The following is a 16,534-nucleotide window of genomic DNA, read 5'->3' as shown; positions in this document are numbered from 1 at the left end:
TCTTCTCTCCCTCAATGCTCTCATAGCTTTCAGTAACAGCCCAGCCCCAGAATGGTGCCATTATGACAAAGTCAGATCAGCCCTGCTTCAGGTAAATCATATGGTTTTCCCTTAAGACACCATTAATGACAGAGCTAAGAAAAAGATAACTTTAAAAATATAGAAAATGGCTGGGGATATGGCCTAGTGGCAAGAGTGCTTGCCTCGTATACATGAGGCCCTGGGTTCGATTCCCCAGCACCACATATACAGAAAATGGCCAGAAGTGGCGCTGTGGCTCAAGTGGCAGAGTGCTAGCCTTGAGCAAGAAGAGGCCAGGGACAGTGCTTAGGCCCTGAGTCCAAGCCCCAGGACTGGCCAAAAAAAATAAAATAAAATAAAATAAAAATATAGAAAATCACTATGTTGCTTGGAGCAAATAGACTGGTCCTGTTACCCGAGCCTCCTGCAGAGCTTGGATTATAGATAAGTACAATCAAGCCCAGCTTGTTGGTTGAGATGAGGTCTTGCTAAATTTTTTCCTCAGGCTGGTCATCTACTACAATCGTCCTGACCACTCCACCATTAGTTGGGATTCCAAGTGTGAACTACCATGCCCAACCACCTTACTTGATGATGTTTGATCAAAATAGCCTGTGTTGCCACATCTCAAATGATGTTTATCTTTTTGACCTTTTGGCAGGTGATAATGAGTGGGATTCCTATGCCACCACGACAAAGACGGCGTTCACACCCAAGAGAGGAGCCATGTCTTCTTCCATTCGGTAGGTTCTTGTGTGAGCCAGACTGACTGAATCAGAAACTTTACTTTGCTCGCCTGTCTTTTATTATTCAGAATCCGAAACCAGCAGAAATAGATGAAAACATACAAAAATGCACTCAGGTGTGTGGAGGGGGCGCTATTGGTCCAAATATCGTGACAATTCCTTTTCCCTGAGGACAACCAGGCCCCCACAGGAAAACTAGGAAATCAGTCTTTCTAGAGTTACTCCACATTGAGGGTTCACTAGAGACCCAGTATACAGGTTGCCGAAACATTACACATGAAGTCAATCTGTTCCCTAGCCTACAGCAGCCAGCTGACGATGGAATGAATTGATGAGTGGATGGATGAATGAATGGTCTAAAAGGCATTTTTGAGTTAGCTTCCATTTGTAATATGAGTGGGTTCACTGTGATATACATGCAACAGTGCCCTTTGAACCAATCCACTCCCTTCATATTTCTATTACCTCCCCCCTCCTTTTCAGACAGGGTTGCATGGGTTTCGTGTGTGTGTGTGTGTGTGTGTGTGTGTGTGTGTGTGTGTGTGTGTATGTAACACAGTTTGATCCTCTTTACCCTTCAGAATCCTCTCCTTTCTCCCTCTGCCCTCCCACTGACCCCTCCTAGGTAATCCTTTGCCCTTGAAGTCTGATTTGTTATCATCATCATCATCTTTCTAGGCCTGTACTCCCCCAATACGTGAGGTCATTCAATATTTGGCCTTTGGAGCCTGGCTTCTCTGGCTCCACAGGGTGATCTTCAGTTCCTTCCATTTGCCTGTAAATGGCATACTTACTAACATGGTCACCAACACTCGTCCTGGAAGCTTCTCTTCACTCCTCTGTTCCTGCAAGGTTGGCTTGCAGTGCCCCCTGCAGGCATGCCTGAGATGAGGGCACTGGGCATGCCTAGCCTCAGTGGCCTGTCAGCTCAGCCTGGCAGCCAATGGCCTGTCTCTCCTTATGACACTGGCAGGTATAGAGCCAGCCTGAGAGCCTTCATGGCTAGGGTTTGCTATGTGGACAGTTTCTACAACAGAAGTTCGTTTCTCCTTCGAGTCAGTGAGAAGCAGGCGCTAGATTCTGCCATTTCTGCTTCCCCAAACTAGTGGGAAGCCATGAGTGAATCTATTCTTGGAGAAATGGGAATGATGACCCCTGTCTGATGAGGAAACAGAGGACACAATTAAAACACCAGCAGAAGCCAGGCACCGATGGCTCTCACAACTGTAATCCTAGCTACTGACAAGGTTGACATCTGAGAATTGAAGTTCAAAGCCAGCCTCGGCAGAAAAGTCCATGAGACTCCTATCTCTAGTTAACCATCAAAAAGCTAGAAGTAGAGATGTAGCTCAAGTGGTAGAGCACTAGCTTCACTCAATGAAAGCTAAAAGAAAGTGCCCAGGCTCTAAGTTTAAGCCCCAGTATGTATGTGTGTGTGTATATATATATCCCACTAGCAGAATGATTGGCACAAGGAAGTTATGCTGAAACTCATATTCATTTTCCCCAGAATAATATATTGGTAGACTTTCAAAAGTGCAATCCTGTGGGGCGCCTGCTTGCAGGGTTTCTGGCTAGCACAGGGAGCCACTCTCTCTCCCTTAACTGGGAGAATCATCATGTGACTGCAATGAACATGGCAGGTGCACAGACAGAAACACTTTTCTGAGCAAGAAACATTTGGGATGAGTGAGAGCCAAAGCCAAAGAGATACTTTGGTAGTCTAAGTCAGTGGTCTTCAAATGTATATATGTAAAGTTTTCAGCATAAATTTAAATTCAAGAGAGAAAACTTCCAGCCTAATCTAAACAATTGACATTTTAAGATAATTTGTGTCAGTCCTAGGACTTGAACTCAGGGCCTGGGCACTGTCCCTCAGCCTCTTTGCTCAAGGCTAGCACTCTACCACTTGAGCCACATTCCCACTTTCAGCTTTTCTGGGGTACTTTATTGGAGATAAGAAACTCACATACTTTCCTGCCCAGTCTGGTTTTGAACTGTGATCCTCAGATATTAGCCTCCTGGGTAGCTAGGACTATAGGCATGAGCCACCGGTACCTGACTAAAATAAACCTGCATATTAATTAGCAAATTAAACTAGCAAATACATTTCAGGAGACCTTTAAAAAGTCCTCCAGCTTCTTTTGCTAAGACTGGAACCAAGGTCTTAAGATACATTTTCAGACCCACTTTTGTTGTTGTCTGTTCTCTTCCCTTCCCCTGTCACTTTAATCAGTCCCTGGTTTTGAACTCAGAGCCTTATACTTGTTTGGATTGCTTTTTCAGCTGGCCACAACTCCAGCCTAGTTTTTTTTTTTTTTTTTTTTAGTGGTTATTTTAGAAGTGGAGACTTTTTGTGTCCCAGCTGGCCTCAAACTTTGATCCTTCAGATTTCAACCTGCTGATTTTGGTTTTGAGACAGGGTTTTACCATGTGAACCAGGGTGGACTTGAACTTGTGCCTCTACATTCCTGCTGCTTTCCCTTCCCTTAGAACTCTTTCTACTCAATTTCTCCCATAGACTTTCCCTGTGTGATACAGTTTATGTCTGAAAGTAGTTTGTTGACCCCCATATAATACCTCTTTGCAACTATGTGAATGGATTAATTGAAATTAATTTTTAAACATGTTCAGTGATCCTGGGAACTGAGTTATCACAATTATTTTTAGTACACAACTGCTTAATGCAATAAATGTCTTGACAATGTTAATAATTACTAAATATGAAAAGCAATTTTTGGAACTACATGTTTATGAAATTAACAGCAGTTTTCAATGAATTCAAGCATTTAGTTTTGAGTGCTATTATTTTGGGGATGGGGATTACATGGGACATTAATTATTTTTCTGCTCATTTTCCTTTCTCCAATGTATAGATGCTGGTGTTCAGAAACTTTGTTCAAGCCGGAAGTCAGTGACTTGCCCCTGTAGTCCTGGCTATTCAGGAGGCTGAGATTTGAGGATTGTAGTTCACAGCCAGTTGGGCAGAAAAATATTTGAGACTTTATCTCTATTAAAATACTCAGACAAAGCCAGAAGTGGTGCCGTGGCTCAACTGATAGAGTGCTAGCCCTGAGCATAAAAAGTCTCAGGGACAGTGCCCAGGTTCTGCCCCAGGACCAGCAAAAAAGAAAAAGAAAATAGAACAGAAAGCACTCATCCCAGAAGACCACACAGATGCAATCACATGCAGGGAAAGGAATTCATTGTCAGCAGGGGCTGACAGGCTAGCTCTCCCAGAATGGAGAGTAGCAGGCTGTCCTTGTGCAGGAGGGTTAATTATATATGGCCAGGAAACCTGAAGGTGGGGCAGAGAGGCTGAGGGTGGGAATTTCCACTGAAAGTGGAAATCCAGCTGGAGCTGGGATAGCATGTAGCCAGGGTGGGTCAGCAGCTGTGGTCAGACCTGGGCAGACAACATTCTGCTAATGCAGCTGGAGGCTAGAGATACATGTAGTTTCCGGACTGGGGTGGGGGTTAACAGTAATGGCCTGGTCACCTGATTTCTGGGAAAGGGCACAGGACCTAAGATATAGGCAGTCAAACCAAAATGGCAGAGGACATAGTAACAAGAACTATTGATTATAATCAATGCTTTCTTATACAAGCTTTTTGATAAACAGCTTTTTGAAATTTCCTCTTTTTTCTTTCTTTCCTTCCTTCCTTCCTTCCTTCCTTCCTTCCTTCCTTCCTTCCTTCCTTCCTTCCTTCCTTCCTTCCTTCTTTCCTTCCTTCCTTCCTTCTTTCTTTCTTTCTTTTTTTTTTAGTGCTAATTCTGGGGCTTGAACTAGGACCTGGGCGTTGTCCCTGAGCTTTTGTGCTCAAGTTTAGCACATTATATCACTTGATCTATAACTCCACTTCCAGCTTTTTGCTGGTTAATTGGAGATAGGAGTCTCATAGACTTTCCTATCTGGACAAAACTTTGAACCATGATTCTCAGATTTCAGCCTCCTGAGTAGTTAGGATTATAATCATGAGCCACTGATGCCTGTTAAATGTTTTACTGTTAAATAGTTAAAGAAAATGAGGATCGGTTCTATCTATTCTATTGAAGTAAATGTTTCAAAATGTGATTGGATTTAGAAACAAATAAGATGAAAATACCTTATTGAACACTGAATACAACAATCTGAAAACAGGAGCTGGGAATGTGGCTTAATGGTAGAGTGCTTGCATAGAATTCACGAAGTCCTGGGTTTGACTCCTCAGCACCATATAAACAGAAAAAGTTGGAAGTGGCACTGTGGCTCAAGAGGTACAGTGCTAGCCTTGAGCAAAAAGAAGCCAGGGACAGTGCTCAGGCCCTGAGTCTAAGCCCCAGGACTGGCAAAAAAAAAAAAAAATCTGAAAACAGCCATCGTGATTCTTATCTACCGGTTTAATTCAGTAATCTTGGGAAAATGTGGTGTCCCAACGAAGTCTAGCTAAATTTAAAGCAGTCATTACGAGCAGCTTGTAAGTCTCCTCCCTTGCTTATTCTCTCTAGCTAATGACATTTCCTAGGGATTTTTTGAAAAGCCTGAAAAAGGAAAAGGAAAAAAAATGCTTCTCTTTATATGAAGGAAAGAGCCGTTTTAAGCCTTGTAGCTAGCTGTCTGCTGTTCTCTTAGAGGCTTCTGCCTGAAGACAGGTAGACACGTTGTAATTGCTAGGACCCAGGACTCTAGACATCACTCACTAGATGTCACTCAGCCTTGCTGCTTTAGGACATGCTGAGCTCCACAGCCGCCCAGGTCGGTTATGACTGCCTGGGGAGAGCAAGATCTTTCACTGTGGGTACAAGTGCCTAAGGCGCTGAGAACCCCAGTCTGTGGCAAGTGCACAGAGGCCGAGTGACAAGCATGGACCCTTGTGATTCTTGCCAACGGCTTTCACATCCCTGAGTTTTCTCTCCTGTTGCTGTAAATCACCTTCCTCCCCCCCACCCCCCGATATCCAGAGCTAACCCCTGTGGTAACTGGGGAAGGAAAGTCAAGGAAGGAAGGATCTGAATAATAAACATATGAAAAAATACATTTTTATAAACCCTGATTACAAATGGATATATGCCTATATACATAGACAAATATCTGGTATACTCATGGGAGAATTGCAATGGTATACTTCCTTTGAACAAATAATTTACAGTTCCACACAGTGAATACCAGGAAGCTGAAACACATGTTGTCAGGAGGGTGAGGAGGTTAAGGAGAGGAGAGGAGATAAATGGAGAGGGGGGGAGGAGAGTGGACATGTATGAAAAAGAAACCATGTAACCTGAGAGGATGGATGGGGTTTGAGAGAGATAGGGTAGAATGATGGAAGGGGTGACACTGGTCAAGATGGATTGTACTCATTAATTGATATGGTGAACTGAAATCCTTCTGTACAAGTACTTAAAGATGATTTTTAAAATTGTATTAAAAAAAGAAAGGGACTAGAAATGTGGCTTAGTGGTAGAGTGCTTGCGTAGCATGCCTGAAGCCCTGGGTTTGATTCCTCTGTTCCACAGTCACAGAAAAAGCCAGCAGTGGTGCTGAGGCTCAAGTGGTAGAGTGGGAGCCTTGAACAAAAGAAGCTCAAGGAGTCCCAGGACTGGCAAAAAATAAATAAATAAAATAAAATAAAAAAGAAAGACAAAAAAGACCTGCATGAATATGTAAGTTTGATCTCAGGTAGAATACAATCCAGGACTACAAATAAAACAGTTCCATTCAAATGGGTATAACTTCCCAGATGTTTGTTCCTCTTGAATATTACCTGAAATTAGCCAGTCTTTTTTGAAAAGTCAATATGAATTTTTTTTTGTACTGGTAGTGGGGTTTGAACTCAGGGACTGGGCACTGCCCCTTAGGTTTTTTTGCTTAAGGCTAAATAAAAGAGCCACAGTTTGAGCCACAGCTCTACTTCTGGATTTTTGGTGGTTAATTGGAGACAAGGGTGTCACAGACGTTCTTACCTAGGCTGCCTTCAATCTTTCAAATCCTACCTCAGCCTCTTGAGTAGCTAGAATTAGTTATGAACCACCAGTGCCCAGCGATATGAACAACTTTAAACATACACAGAGGAATGAACAGAGAGTCTCCAGCTATCACTCATCTGTAGCAAATAGTGCATACGTAAACTTTAGCTCCCCCCATCCTTCCCACTGGACCTCCTCTTCTTTCCCCTCTTCTCCCCTCCCTTCTTCTTCTTTCTTCTCATCTCTTCATTTTTGTTGTAGCCAACACTTGAGTTTGAACCTCAGGTCTTGCACTTACTAGGGAAGCATTATACTACGTGGACCATACCCCTAGCCCTTTTGACTATTTTAGTTTTAGAGTCTCACATTTTAAAAAATATATAATTTTATTATTATTTTTGTCTATATGGTACTGAGGAACAAACCCAGGGCCTCATGCGTGTTAGGCAAGCACTCTACCACTAAGCCATGTTCCCAGCTAAGTCTCACACTTTTTATCAGTAGTAGCTTCAGACAACAGTCTTCCAGAGCTAAGCTTACAGGCAGGTACCACTATACCTGGCCTCTTTACTATATATATCACAAAATTAAGAAAAGTAAAGGAAGGAGTGGGTCGAAGGGGGATGAGAATGTTGAAGGAGTGACATTGATTAAGGTGCATTGTATGCATAAACTGCTTTGTTAGATAATAAAAAAATAAAAAAACAATTCTTCAATATTGAATAGTCAGTTAGAAATCAAATTTCCTCAATGCCTCATAAGTGTGTGTGTGTGTGTGTGTGTGTGTGTGTGTGTATCATGTCTGTGTCCTGGCACTTGAACGCAGGACCTGGGTGCTGTTCCTGAGCTTTTTTCTCAAAGTTAGTACTCTAATACTTGGGCCACATTTCCACTCTGGCTTTTAGCTAGTTAAGTGGAGATGATATAAGGATTGAGATTCAAAGCCAGCCTGGGCAGTTAAGTCTGTAAGACTCTTATCTCCAATTAAATTACCAAAGGGCTGGAAGTAGAGACATAGCTTAAGTGGCAGAGAACTAGCCTTAAGCAAAAATGCTCAGGAACAGTGCCCAGGTTCTAAGCTCCAGGACTGGTATACACACACACACACACACACACACACACACACACACACACACGTAATACTGAAACTGATGTGAGCTTTGGCCCTTTATCCATATCCCCTTAGTCTAATTTCTACTTTATTTTGTAGTCATAAAGGTAACCGAAGATTAGGATTTACATACTCACTTAGTGATCCTCTGACTCAGACACTGTACAGAGATGAGTATGTTTGGAAATGCTCTTCTAAAGACAATTTAACAAAGGAAGATCAATCTCATCCTGATAAGGTAAGCTAATAGCTCCCTGTCTGCTGAACTTATCACTGTATTGCACTCATAGGAATGAGTTTGGGTGTGTTGTAGAGAGCCTTCATCGCTCTGTAAGGATTTAAATGCATGGTCTTTCTAGACTCTCTTGCCTACCTTCTCACAATTATTTCTAATTATGTCTCCTCTATCCCCTAGTGATTGTAAGATTTCAAAAAAGTTGCCAGGAAAGTCACATGATATTAGCCATGTTAATGGCAACAATTCACTGACAATTTATGCAGCTGTCAGTCACTATCTCTGTCTTGTTGTGAGACATTGTCATCATCTGGGAAGGAAGTCTCACACCCACGGAATCCTCCCCACTTCCTTGCCCCTTTTCCTTGGCAGCCACTAACCTGCTTTCTATCCCCATGAATTTCTTATTCTGGATATATTTCAGGTGAAATCCTGCAATAGATCATCTTTTGTGTCGGATTCCTTTTACTTCCCATACTTTTTTTGAGCTCCACTTACATCTTAGCAATCATTATTCACGAATAATTGGATATCACATGAACATACCGCAGGGAGTTTACCCATAAATCTGTTGATGGACATTTGGTTGATTCTGCCTGTTGACTGTTGATTGACCAGTGCTGCTTTGAATAGGCATGCACAAGGCCTCATATATGATATCAAGTTTTGTGCACTCATAAACCTCCTTGTCCTTTATCATGGTTGTTTTTCTTCAGAATGTTCTTCTCCTGTCCACAAAGGAGAGGCTCCTCTATCTATTCAAGGCTCAGCTTAAAAAGAGTCATCTCTAATTTCTTTCCTTGGAGAATGGAAGTAACTGATCCTCGCTGTGTGTTACCTTGGTGCTGTATGCCTTTGTCTCATGGTGAAAGGCAGGACTCACTTGTGGTATAGGGTTTCATTAACATGGCCACCACCTGGGGTGCACAACCTGGATACATTGAACAGGTGGCAAGATGGGGGAATTGGTAAGATTTGTTGATCATAAGATTATGAAAGATAAAGAAGAAGGGACAGAAAAGATTAATACTTAGATTTCTGACCTGTATGGGACACACTGACAGCTTACTGAGCTGGATCATGGGGGAGAACGAGGTTTGGCAGGGAAGAGAAAGAGAAATGTGAACCCCATGTAAGGTAATTCCAGGAGGCAAGTGAATATACTTAGATGAAGTTCATCTCGAGAAAGATAATTTGGAGGTGAAGACTTGGGAGTCAATAGAATACATGCATACTCCATTTTACTTCCTTCCTCACAGAATCTACTCACCATAACCTGTTTGCCTCTTAAATGTTTTCTCTAAAATTTTAACATTAACATAAAGGAGTTGATTACAAAATTATACACATATCCATACAATTTCCCTTTAAGTGCTATTAAAAGTTCTTACTCATTGAGAGCTGGCATGATAGCCTCCTGTGTGCTCCTAGCCAGTGAGAGCTGATGTGCTAAATGCCTGTGTTTCATCAGCCAATGAGAGCTAATGTGAGAGACTGCACTTTGTGCTCTCAGCCAATGAGAATTGGTATAGTAGTCTGCACTCATATTCTCAGCCCATAAGTATTGTGCTAGACTGAAGTGTTGTTAATCTAGCCATTGAACCACAATAGCTGCTACCATTATACAGAGAGAAATAGTATAGTATCTACCACCTGTGATCTTGCCAAACACCCCTCATAGTGTAGTTTAAGGGCTCTACCATGAGTCAGAGTTCAGTTGTCAGAGACTTGTTAAATAGCCTAAGAAGCAATCAGCAAAAAGCTTCTTCAATAGATGCATTGTGTTCATAGTTCATTTCTTCAGTATACAAATTAGAAGAGAATTGAGACAGAGACTGGAGTTCAAGAGATAATAGCTAAGCTCTGAGTATCCTGATTCAAAGCCAGCCCAGGCAAAATAATGCATGGGACTTTTAGCTCTGGTTAATTAACCAGAAAAAAGCCAGACAAGGAAGTGTGGCTCAAGGGGTAGTGTGCCAGCCTTGAGTGAAGAAGCACAAGACCCTGAGTTCAAACCCCAGTACTGTCATGGTAGTGGGAGGGGAGAACTGGAAGAAGAGGTAGGGTGAAGAGAGGGATTTCTTTGTGAGACAGGAGAAGGAAAAGCAGCTATATTATAATGATGGTAACCACCCCGTAGAAAAGAAGAAATAGAAGTTGCAAGAGAGAAGTGAGAACTATTGTGTGATGAGCTGGAACAGACTGAAGTGGACATGATGACCTGGTGCTCCAGATGTGGCTGGGAGCACTTCTGGCTCTTCCCTCCTCACAGAAGAGGAAGGCCACAGGAGCTTCTCTGCTGGTGACTTCCATTTTCATAGGAAGGAAGCCTGGTCACTGGAAAGGAAAGATAGAAAGAGTGGATGGAGGTCTCCAGCTGAATTATCATAGAATCTCACTGTGGGGAATGGGAGGAGGGGGTGAAGAGGAGATGGGGCTCACCCTTCCCTGCCCTTTGCCTGCAAGGCTGTGTATCTCTCCAGAGTTCCCAAGGAGGAAGCAGCCACTGTTACTGCTTCTGAGCATGTGTGACCAGAACTTTTGCTCTGATCTTACCTTTGGGAGAATTCAGTTTGGAAACACAACTCTTGGACATTTGCAATAGCATTACTTTATTATCCGTGTGAAATGTCACAGAAGATGCACACTGCTACCTGAGATACACGTAACCCCTTGCCTCCTGTTAACAGGCTTCCTGCCTATGTGGGACTGCCATGTTGTAGCTGAACATAAAGGATTCCAAAGGATGTGGATGTGGCCTGGTGCTAGTGGCTCATGCCTGTAATCCTGGCTACTTAGGAGGCTGAGATCTGAGGATCCTAGGTCAAAACTACCTCAGCCAGGAAATTCTGTGTGAAACTCTTATCACCAACTAACCAGTCTGAGCCAGAAGCAGAGGTGTGGCTTCACAGTACAAGCCTTGAGTGAAAAAGCTAAAAGGGACCACACCCAGGCTCTGAGTTCAAGGCACGCATGCACTCTTACACACACACCACATACACAATGTGGACTCACAGGTCCTTGCATTCTTGGCTGCATTTGGTAGACCTGTGCAGATTCTCTTCAACGCTGTGCTTGCTTTGCTAGGACTTCATTCAGTGGACCCTCCCTAAAGGACATCTGAGCACAAAACTAACGCCCTGCCCCCCTAGGACAATCTCAGCATCCATGGAGGAGGTGAAGAGAGCAATAGCCAATCAGTTCCTTTCCCATACTAAAAGAGACTTTGTGGATGTTTCTAAAGGTAAGCCTACTTTCCTAATTCACCAGGTCACATGCTGGGCACTGCCACGGTAGTCATCACCAACACTATGAGGTCTCTTCTCTCAAAGACTTTCCAATCTAGACTTGACACAAGCATTTCATCCACTAAAACGGCCAAGTAGAGAAAAGTGCCTCCCTACTCCCTGGTGCTTTGTGGTTCCTGCCTGTTTGGTTTGTTTTTGTTCTTTGGTGCTGGTACTTGGGCTTGAACTCAAGGCCAGGGGAACTGTCCCTTAGCTTTTTCACGCAAAGCTGGCATTCTACCATTTGAGCCACAGCTCCATTTCCAGCTTTTTGGTAGTTAATTGGAGATAAAAGTCACAGACATGCCCTCCTGGACCGGCTTTGAATTTGGATCCTCCGATCTCAGCTTCTTGAGTAGCTAGAATTACAGCTGTGAGCCACTGGCATCAGGCTATCAACCATAGATTGCTTTGTTTCCCTTCACAAACTGCTAACATTTACTAAGCCCTTTGCCATTCATAAATTAGCATATTTATGTGTAGTTGTTGCTCCTTGCCAAAGGCAACCCTGCTGAACGAAATTCTATAGTAGGGGTCAGTCTACTTTAGTATTTGTATTCCTGTCTTCAGACACCTAGGTTTCAGCCTCCTATACTTTTCTTCTTTATCTCCTACATTTTATTTAGTTTCCACTTTCTAGAAAGGTGATAATGTTTCTAATCTGCGATTGGTCTGATGAAGTGTAGACATCTCACTGGATTCCATGGGAAATACTTCTCACCTTTGGTGTTTTAAGCCCTCTCATCTGGGTGCTACCCCCATCAAGTCATTGACACTCCTTTGGTGGAATCCCCAGTGACATCCTGGCCATCCACATCTTTCCTGACCTCTGAGCAGCAGTTGGAGTCACAGCCATTTCTTGGAGTCCTCTTCTCCCTGTGCTTCTGTGTTGTCACACTCTTCTGTGTCCCCATGCTCCATTTCATCTTTATTACTGAGCTGGGCACCTAAGGCTCATACTTGTAATCCTAGCTGCTCAGGAGGCTGAGATCTGAGGATCCCACTTCAAAGCCAGCCTGGGCAGGAAAGTGTATGAGACTCATCTTCAATTTGCCACTAAAAAATACCCCAAACAAACAAAAGACCCAAACTAGAACTGGTGCTGTAAGTCAAGTGGTAGAGTGCTGGCCTTGAGTGATAAAGCTAAGGAACAAGTGCCGAGGCCAAGTGCAAGCCCCAGTACTACCTGCCTGCCCTCTCTACTAGACCTTTATTACAGCTTTATTAGAGTTTGTAATTCCTTTAAAGAGCTACGATCCTAGACTTTCACATTTGTATTCTTCACCCACCTTCTCCTCCAAATGTTTCCTAATTCTCCTTCTAACAAGAAGTCCCATGATGGTCACTTTCCCTGGCAGCCATCTTCCTACATTACCCATTGGCCTATCCAACTTTGTCAATATATGGAATCTAGGTGAATCTAAGTGCCCAAGCTGGATCTTGTTATACTATTTCTTCTTCTTACTGGCTTTCTAATGCATTTAAAATAAAAGCCAAATTCCAGTTAGGCTAGTCCTTGCTTACCTCCTCACCTTCTAAATGTCCAGACATATGTATGGGCCTCATTTTAGCTCCTTTCAGATGCCCACTTATTTCCCATCTTTGGCCAGTATATCCTGCCTCCTTTGCCTGAAATGTTCCCTCCCCATTTCCTGTAGCGTGGCTTTGTCATTATTGACCTCAGTGTCAATGCCACCCCTCCCCACACCCCCGTGACACCTTTTCTTAATATTTCATCTGAAGAGATTTGCCCCATCCCACTTCATCTAGTGCTGTGTGCTCTCAATTCACTTGTTTCTGGTTCGTTTGTGTGTTTTTCTCTTAACTCAATTTTTCAGTACAATCACTAAAGACCTTTTCTATTGAACCAGCTCAGGGAATATTTGCTGAATAATGGAGAGACTATATGGAAAATACTCATTTTTGAAGCTAAATAATAAGAGATTAAAACCCCTCTTTTCCCGGAGATATACATAAGGGTCATGAAAAAACATTAGAAGTATCTGCATTTTTGTATTATTGCTTTTTGTGTGTGTGTGTGTGTGCCAGTCCTGGGGCTTGAACTCAGGGCCTGGGAACTGTCCCTGAGCTTCTTTTGCTCAAGGCTAATGCTTGAGTCACAGCTCCACTTCCAGCTTTTTGGTAGTTAACTGGAGATAAAAATCTTACAGACTTTCCTACCTGGGCTGGCTTTGAACTGTAATCCTCAGATCTCAGCCTCCTGAGGACCTAGGGTTTTTTTTTTTTTCCAGTCTTGGGGCTTGAACTCAGGCCTGAGCACTGTCCCTGGCTTCTTTTTGCTCAAGGCTAGCACTTGAGCCACAGCGCCACTTCTGGCTTTTCCTTTATATGTAGTACGGAGGAATCGAACCCAGGGCTTCACGTATATGAGGCAAGCACTCTACCCCTAGGCCACATTCCCAGCCCCATGCCAGTGTTCTTAAAAGATGCCTTTGAATTTCCAATCAAAGTTCAACCTAAATGAATTGCCATTTCCCCGTGTGCAGGTAAATATCTAGGGCCTGTCAAGACATCCTCCTAAATCTCATCACTCCATTTGCTTCTTTCCATCCCCAAGTACTGCCTGAGTGAAAGATACCAGTATCTGTCCTTGGATGACCGTTATTCCAGCTCCCTTCTCTAGTTGGACCCCTCCAGTCTACTGTCCATACTACAGCTACAGTGAGTTTCTGGACATAAGGTGATGGCACTCTTTGTCTTAAACTCACCATAGACTCCAGATGAAATTTCAAAGACTTAAACCCTATGGTATGTACCATCCTGTCCTTACCCTCATGGCACTCCACATCGCCTTCTCCCCACTGCCTCTAGCTCACACTCACTGCACTGCTTTATGTCTTAAAGACTTGCCACACCCCCTGTGGCCTCTTGCCCTATTATATACACATTGTTTCCTCCCCAAGCAACACCTCTCCTTTCCTTCTTTAGCCAATCTATCCACTATTTAAATCTAGTCGAAGGCTTCCTTTCTGTTCAAAAAGCCTTCTTTGATCCCCATCTTGGTTTAGTGCCTCTCTCATGTGCATTTGTAGCCCCATTTTAATTTCTTTTTCAGGTGTATGCCTGTCTTGGGGCTCAGAGCCTGGGGGCTGTCTCTGAGTTTTTGTGCTCAAGGCTTGTGTTCTACCACTTGAGCAATTTCTGGCTTTTGGTAGTTAGTTAGAGATAAGAGTCTTATAGAGTTGGGTTTTTGTTTTTTTGGGGGGATTGACTGATTTTGGGCCAGGGCTGGCTTCAAATTACAAATCTCAAATTTCAGCATCCTGAGTAGCTGGGATTACAGGCCTGGACCACTGGTGTCAAGCTTTATTCAAACCTCTTTTGCAGGAACCCATTATACAATACTGTGATTATTGTCTCTCTTTGTGTGTTGGTTTTCTCTAATTCTTTAAACTTCTGAACCTCAGGGACCTTGTCTTTGCTTTGTGTTCTCATTATTGAATGAGAATTATTGAATGAATGAGAATTATTGAATGAATGAGAAGTAGTGAAGATGTCTGGAGAGCTTGGCTTTGCTAAATCAGAAGATCTGGGAAGACAGCAGATCAGGCTCCCACATGGCTATGGAGAATGTACCAATGGTCCTAAAGGTTTTAAGTGGTCCTTGCCATTCAAGGCTCAAAGACTCTTTCCTACTCAGCCCTCCCTAATGTTAAATGGACCAGTTTCTTTGGAGGACTGACTTCTTAGTATAGCTTCACAGTCATGAATGAAAAAGACATGGGGTTCTGGAACCCCTGAGGAGTAGAAATAACCCAAGAACAACTCCCTGGCTGTGGTCCACGTCCTGGACCACTGAGATCAGCTGAGTTCTGGGTCATGGTTATCTTATCTGCTATACTTCAGCTGCAGGATCGGGGGTGGAGGGGCAGGGGTTGAGTGTTACTTGTGATACTGAAAAACTGTAACACCTGGATCAGGTTCTTTGTGTCTCTGGCCATAAAGAATGGGTCCATGGGCACAGAGGAGTAGTAAAATGGAAAAGATATGTTGGAGAAAAAGATAAGGAGAGCTGCTCTACAGAAGAGGCCCCAATGGAGGGCACATCTGGGGTGCGTTATACAGGGGTGGATAAGGTGTTTCTAGGAGAGAGTTATGTGACTCTCAAGATCATGGGTCAGACTACAGGCCACACTGGTCCTCTGAGCTAATCAGAGACTGCATGCAGCCTGTAGGAGCTCCCTGTACATCTTTTAGGCTTTCTGACTGGATGGCCATTCCAGTGCACACCTCTGGTGTTCAACCAGTCCAATCAGATGTACAAGTCTCCCAGGGACACTGGGCCATGATGACATTATGTCCAAGGGCCTGCATGTGTGACTGCTCAAGGACGTGGTGATTGGATGTTCTGGGGCCTGCACACAGAACTGCTCAAGGCCATGGTGAGAGTTGTAGAACCTCTATGGGAGGGGACCTTTGCCACAATTGCTACCTAGACTCTTTTTCTGCTCTCACTTGGTCCTTTTGTATCAGGAACCTCTCTTCTTTGAAACGCCTGGAAGGAGTTTGGTAACATGAAATTTTACATAGGCAACAAGTAGCATTGTTTAGAAAAACTGAGCCAACACTATGGAGGAACATTATACATGGAGCAACATATACTAGGCATTACATTAAGTGTATTTCCCCTAGGCCCTTAACAGAGTGTGGCTAGGTTACTAATTGCTAATCCATAGAAATTCTGTTTCTAGAGTTCTCTGTTGCTCATTTATAAATTTAGTAAATATTTAATGAGGTCTAAGTGTAGAGGATCAATAAAGACCAAGACTTCATCTTTGTCTTAAAAGAAACATGAAGTATGGCTAGGTCCTGGGCTTTTGCCTTTGCTGGGTCTTCATCTCCAATAACCTCACTTCTAGGCTGTCTACAGTGGTCCATGTGGGAAGAAATTCATGATCTTTCCTGTCCTGGTTCCTTCTGGGACACACTGCACACACTGCATGGGTACTCTGGGATTTTTTTTTTTACTTCCTTGTTGGTCCATTGTCAAAGTCCTTCACAGAATTTGCCTTTCAATCTAGGTCTTCTTTATTTTCCTCTAACACACTGTGCTCCCACTTGCTCAGGATTCTGGTAGCTCTTTAGTCAAAACTTAGACCTCATGATTCCTAAACACCTAGGAGGTTTTGTTTTTTATCTTCACAATATTAGCACCTACCCTGTTTCTAG

The 16,534-nt window shown here is 43.2% G+C and overlaps 1 protein-coding gene across 1 annotated transcript in view; it reads left to right on the top strand.

Moving 5' to 3' along the window:
• The window catches only part of Tex26 (testis expressed 26), a 37,779-nt gene that overhangs the window by 7,716 nt on the left and 13,529 nt on the right, over positions 1-16,534 (top strand). The window contains exons 3-5 of the mRNA XM_048340605.1: positions 680-764; positions 7,922-8,060; positions 11,145-11,301. Coding sequence (XP_048196562.1) covers positions 680-764; positions 7,922-8,060; positions 11,145-11,301 — 381 coding nt within the window. The remainder of the gene's footprint in view (positions 1-679; positions 765-7,921; positions 8,061-11,144; positions 11,302-16,534) is intronic.

This window comes from Perognathus longimembris, chromosome 3 (genome assembly GCF_023159225.1).
Source record: "Perognathus longimembris pacificus isolate PPM17 chromosome 3, ASM2315922v1, whole genome shotgun sequence".
NCBI lineage: Eukaryota > Metazoa > Chordata > Mammalia > Rodentia > Heteromyidae > Perognathus > Perognathus longimembris.
Note: the sequence above shows the minus strand (reverse complement) of the source record. Positions and strands in the feature narration are given on the sequence as shown.